At 38.4% G+C, this 3,210-nt stretch overlaps 1 protein-coding gene across 2 annotated transcripts; it reads left to right on the top strand.

Moving 5' to 3' along the window:
* The first annotated feature begins 247 nt into the window (after positions 1–247).
* Positions 248–2,577, top strand: LOC105119545 (glucan endo-1,3-beta-glucosidase 14-like). Of its 2 annotated transcripts, XM_011017691.1 has the most exons (3): positions 248–502; positions 660–1,711; positions 2,073–2,577. In XM_011017691.1, the coding sequence occupies exons 1-3, from the start codon at positions 271–273 to the stop codon at positions 2,154–2,156; spliced, it is 1,368 nt and encodes a 455-aa protein (XP_011015993.1). In that variant the 5' UTR covers positions 248–270; the 3' UTR covers positions 2,157–2,577. The 2 variants fall into 2 exon arrangements, with proteins under 2 accessions (XP_011015993.1, XP_011015994.1); XM_011017692.1 differs by lacking the exon at positions 2,073–2,577 and having other exon boundaries at positions 660–1,926.
* The last annotated feature ends 633 nt before the right edge of the window (positions 2,578–3,210 follow it).

The raw sequence follows: 3,210 nt of genomic DNA, 5'->3' as shown, positions 1-3,210 counted from the left end.
TAAAAAATTATTTTATTATTAATATTGATATTGTTGTTTTACCCCACCCTAAATTTTTATCCTCCAATTGCAATGAGATTTCCCTTTGCTTTTGTCCAAAGAAAGTGGCTGGAGGGCATTTTGGCAATAGAGAACTGGGGGTTGGACATGATTGGAAGGTGACACGCCAGACCAAAGGAAAAGCATTGTCTGAAGAAAATGAGAAAAACCATACCTGTAGCCCATTTAAAACCGGGTTCAGGGTTAAGAGCCAAGACCCCATGGGAAGGAATGCTTAAACCTCTTGACCCAAAAATATTCAAACAAGCAAAGAAAAGAATTATCACAGTTACCCTTTACCTTGTCCTTCTCTCTATATCTATTCTTTTCCAATTTCCGTTCAGAACTCCAAAGATTCTCCTCCTCTGTCTCTCTCATTGTCTGTCTCTCAATTCCATGGCATTGTTATTAAGCAGAATTGCCATGATTCATATTTTTCTTATACTTTTCCTAACCTTTTCAGGTACCTTTCAATTTTTCTATCTTACCTGGTTTATATATGATGCATGTCTATTTCCTTAATCATTTCGTTTTTCAAAGCTTCAACATATCATGCTGTTTCACTTAAACCTTTTTCTGGGTTTCCTCTAATGCTATTGCCTGTATGTATGGTTAAACAGATAATTACGGTTTTCTACGAGGAATCAAATCCCTTGGTATCAACTATGGCCAAGTTGGCAACAATTTGCCACAGCCAGAGAACGTTCTTGATCTCTTGATCTCTCTTAAGCTCACAAAGGCAAGAATCTACGACACCAATCCTCAAATATTGACAGCATTTTCCGATTCCAATGTTGAGCTGATTGTGACTGTAGAAAACCAAATGCTAGCTGTTCTAATGGACCCTCAACAAGCTCTTCAGTGGGTTAGTACCCACATCAAGCCATATTTTCCGGCCACGAGAATCACAGGAATCGCTGTAGGAAATGAGGTCTTCACTGACGATGACACAACATTACTAGCCTATCTTGTTCCAGCCGTAGTCAACATTCATAGCGCACTTGCTCAATTAGGCCTGGATAGATACATTCAAGTCTCAACACCAAATTCTTTAGCGGTGCTCGCGGAATCATTCCCTCCTTCAGCGGGTACTTTCAAAACTGAGGTCTCAGGAGTTATGTCGCAATTTTTACACTTCTTGTCAAACACAAAATCACCATTTTGGATCAATGCATATCCATATTTTTCTTACAAGGACAAACCCGATGACATACCCTTGGATTATGTGCTTTTTAAACCTAATTCAGGCATGGTTGACCCTTACACCAAGTTACACTACGACAATATGCTGTATGCTCAAGTAGATGCTGTTATTTTTGCTATTGCCAGAATGGGTTTTAATGGAATTGAAGTTAGGGTCTCGGAGACTGGTTGGCCATCAAAAGGAGATTCCGATGAGGTTGGTGCCACCATAGAGAATGCAGCTGCTTATAATAAAAATATTTTGAGGAGGCAATTGAATAGTGAAGGTACACCTTTGCGGCCTCACATGAGGCTGGAAGTATATTTGTTTGCTTTGTTCAACGAGGATTTGAAGCCTGGGCCAACATCTGAGAGAAATTATGGCCTCTTTCAACCTGATTGTACCATGGCCTACAATGTGGGGCTCTCTGCCCTTTCAAGTCCGTCGACGCCATCGGCTTCCATTTCCCTTACTTCCTCGGCCACAAAGGTAAAAACCTAGCTTTCAATTCAATTAAATATTTCTTAATCTTCCATTTTATTATAGGCTAAATGTATAGAAATTATGCATAGGAATATATAAGAAAAGATAATGTATAGCCCGTGTGATCTTTGGACAGAAACTATATGCCACGTATTATGTAATGGACAACTTGTGTATACCATCGCAAACCTTTTAGAGAGATATTTGAGGTTTTATATATATATGTGTGTGTGTGTGTGTGTGTGTGTGTGTGTGTGTTTGATGGTGTGTTTATCTGTTAGTTGCTACTCGATCCTAGAAATTAATTTTGCTTGTTGATCAGAGAATATAATCTAATTCTCCTTAAATGGCGATTAATGTGAAACAGGATACAAACACAGAAAGCTTGGCGTACTACTGGATGTTTGTGCATTTGCTGACGTTCCAAGTTTTTATCAGAAGAGCATATTAAGCGAGCGAGGGAGGAGTTGTAAATATTTTACATTTTTGGTGAGAAACATTGGGGTCTTCGGTTCTTTGTTGGGCGTGAACCTTAAAGAAAGAAAGACCCCACGACCACCACAGTCAGAAATCAAAGATCCCGTTGTGCTCAAATTTAGGACCCTTAAAATTCATATTGACAATTGTCAGCAGCACACTTCACGACGAATTAGCACACTTCACAACGAATTACACCCTCCAGCAGTTCTCTCGATCAGCTTGCTTTCACCGGAACAACAAAGGATATCATTTCTTTGATTGTAATTATGCCACAGGCATTTAGAAAATGTGTTTACATTGTCATTGTTTTTCTATGTCTGTCTAGGACATATAATTTATATGTATATATATTGTCAAATTAATAGCAAGTAATGGCACTTGTAACAATATTATCCACGATCTTTCCCTTATTGGTTGCAAAGAAAGGCACGTCCCTACTTTTGGACGTGGAATCCATCACCGACCTTTCGATAATTTCACAAGTTTGCTTCCCCCCCTGCATTAATTTATGTACGTATAGCATATGAACATATAGTATGAATTAAAGAAAAGCATCTATAAAATAAGTTCGAGATAATGAAGAGCATGCAGCAGGATGTAAAGGGGAGACCTTTTCTTTTGTTTGTTTTTTTTTTTACTTATCCTGAAGCCGAAATTGAGACCAGCTTTATTCCCTTGGCCAATATAACCGTCAGCATTGAGTCATGTGGCATTCCTTTGGCAAAGGAGCTTTTAGTTTGTTTTCTTTCACTTTCTCTTTAGAGAGGTTAAATAGGGATCATAGGGAGACAATACAACCTCAGCCTTAGCTAACATGGGGATGGTTCCTCTATTTCACATCAGCCAATGTGGTGCACATGCAACCAAACAACTTCTATGGACCCCTACTTGGAATGCTCTTTTTCTCTAATATGTATGGCACAGAAAATCAAATCAAATTAATTATTAATAATCCAAGGCTTTTATTTGTATGATTTTAACTCTAATCCAAGGACTGCCAAAAATACTACTATAATCTCACGGAT

The sequence above is a fragment of the Populus euphratica genome, unplaced genomic scaffold (genome assembly GCF_000495115.2).
Source record: "Populus euphratica unplaced genomic scaffold, PopEup_1.0 scaffold3080.1, whole genome shotgun sequence".
NCBI lineage: Eukaryota > Viridiplantae > Streptophyta > Magnoliopsida > Malpighiales > Salicaceae > Populus > Populus euphratica.
This window is presented reverse-complemented; position numbering and strand designations above follow the sequence as displayed.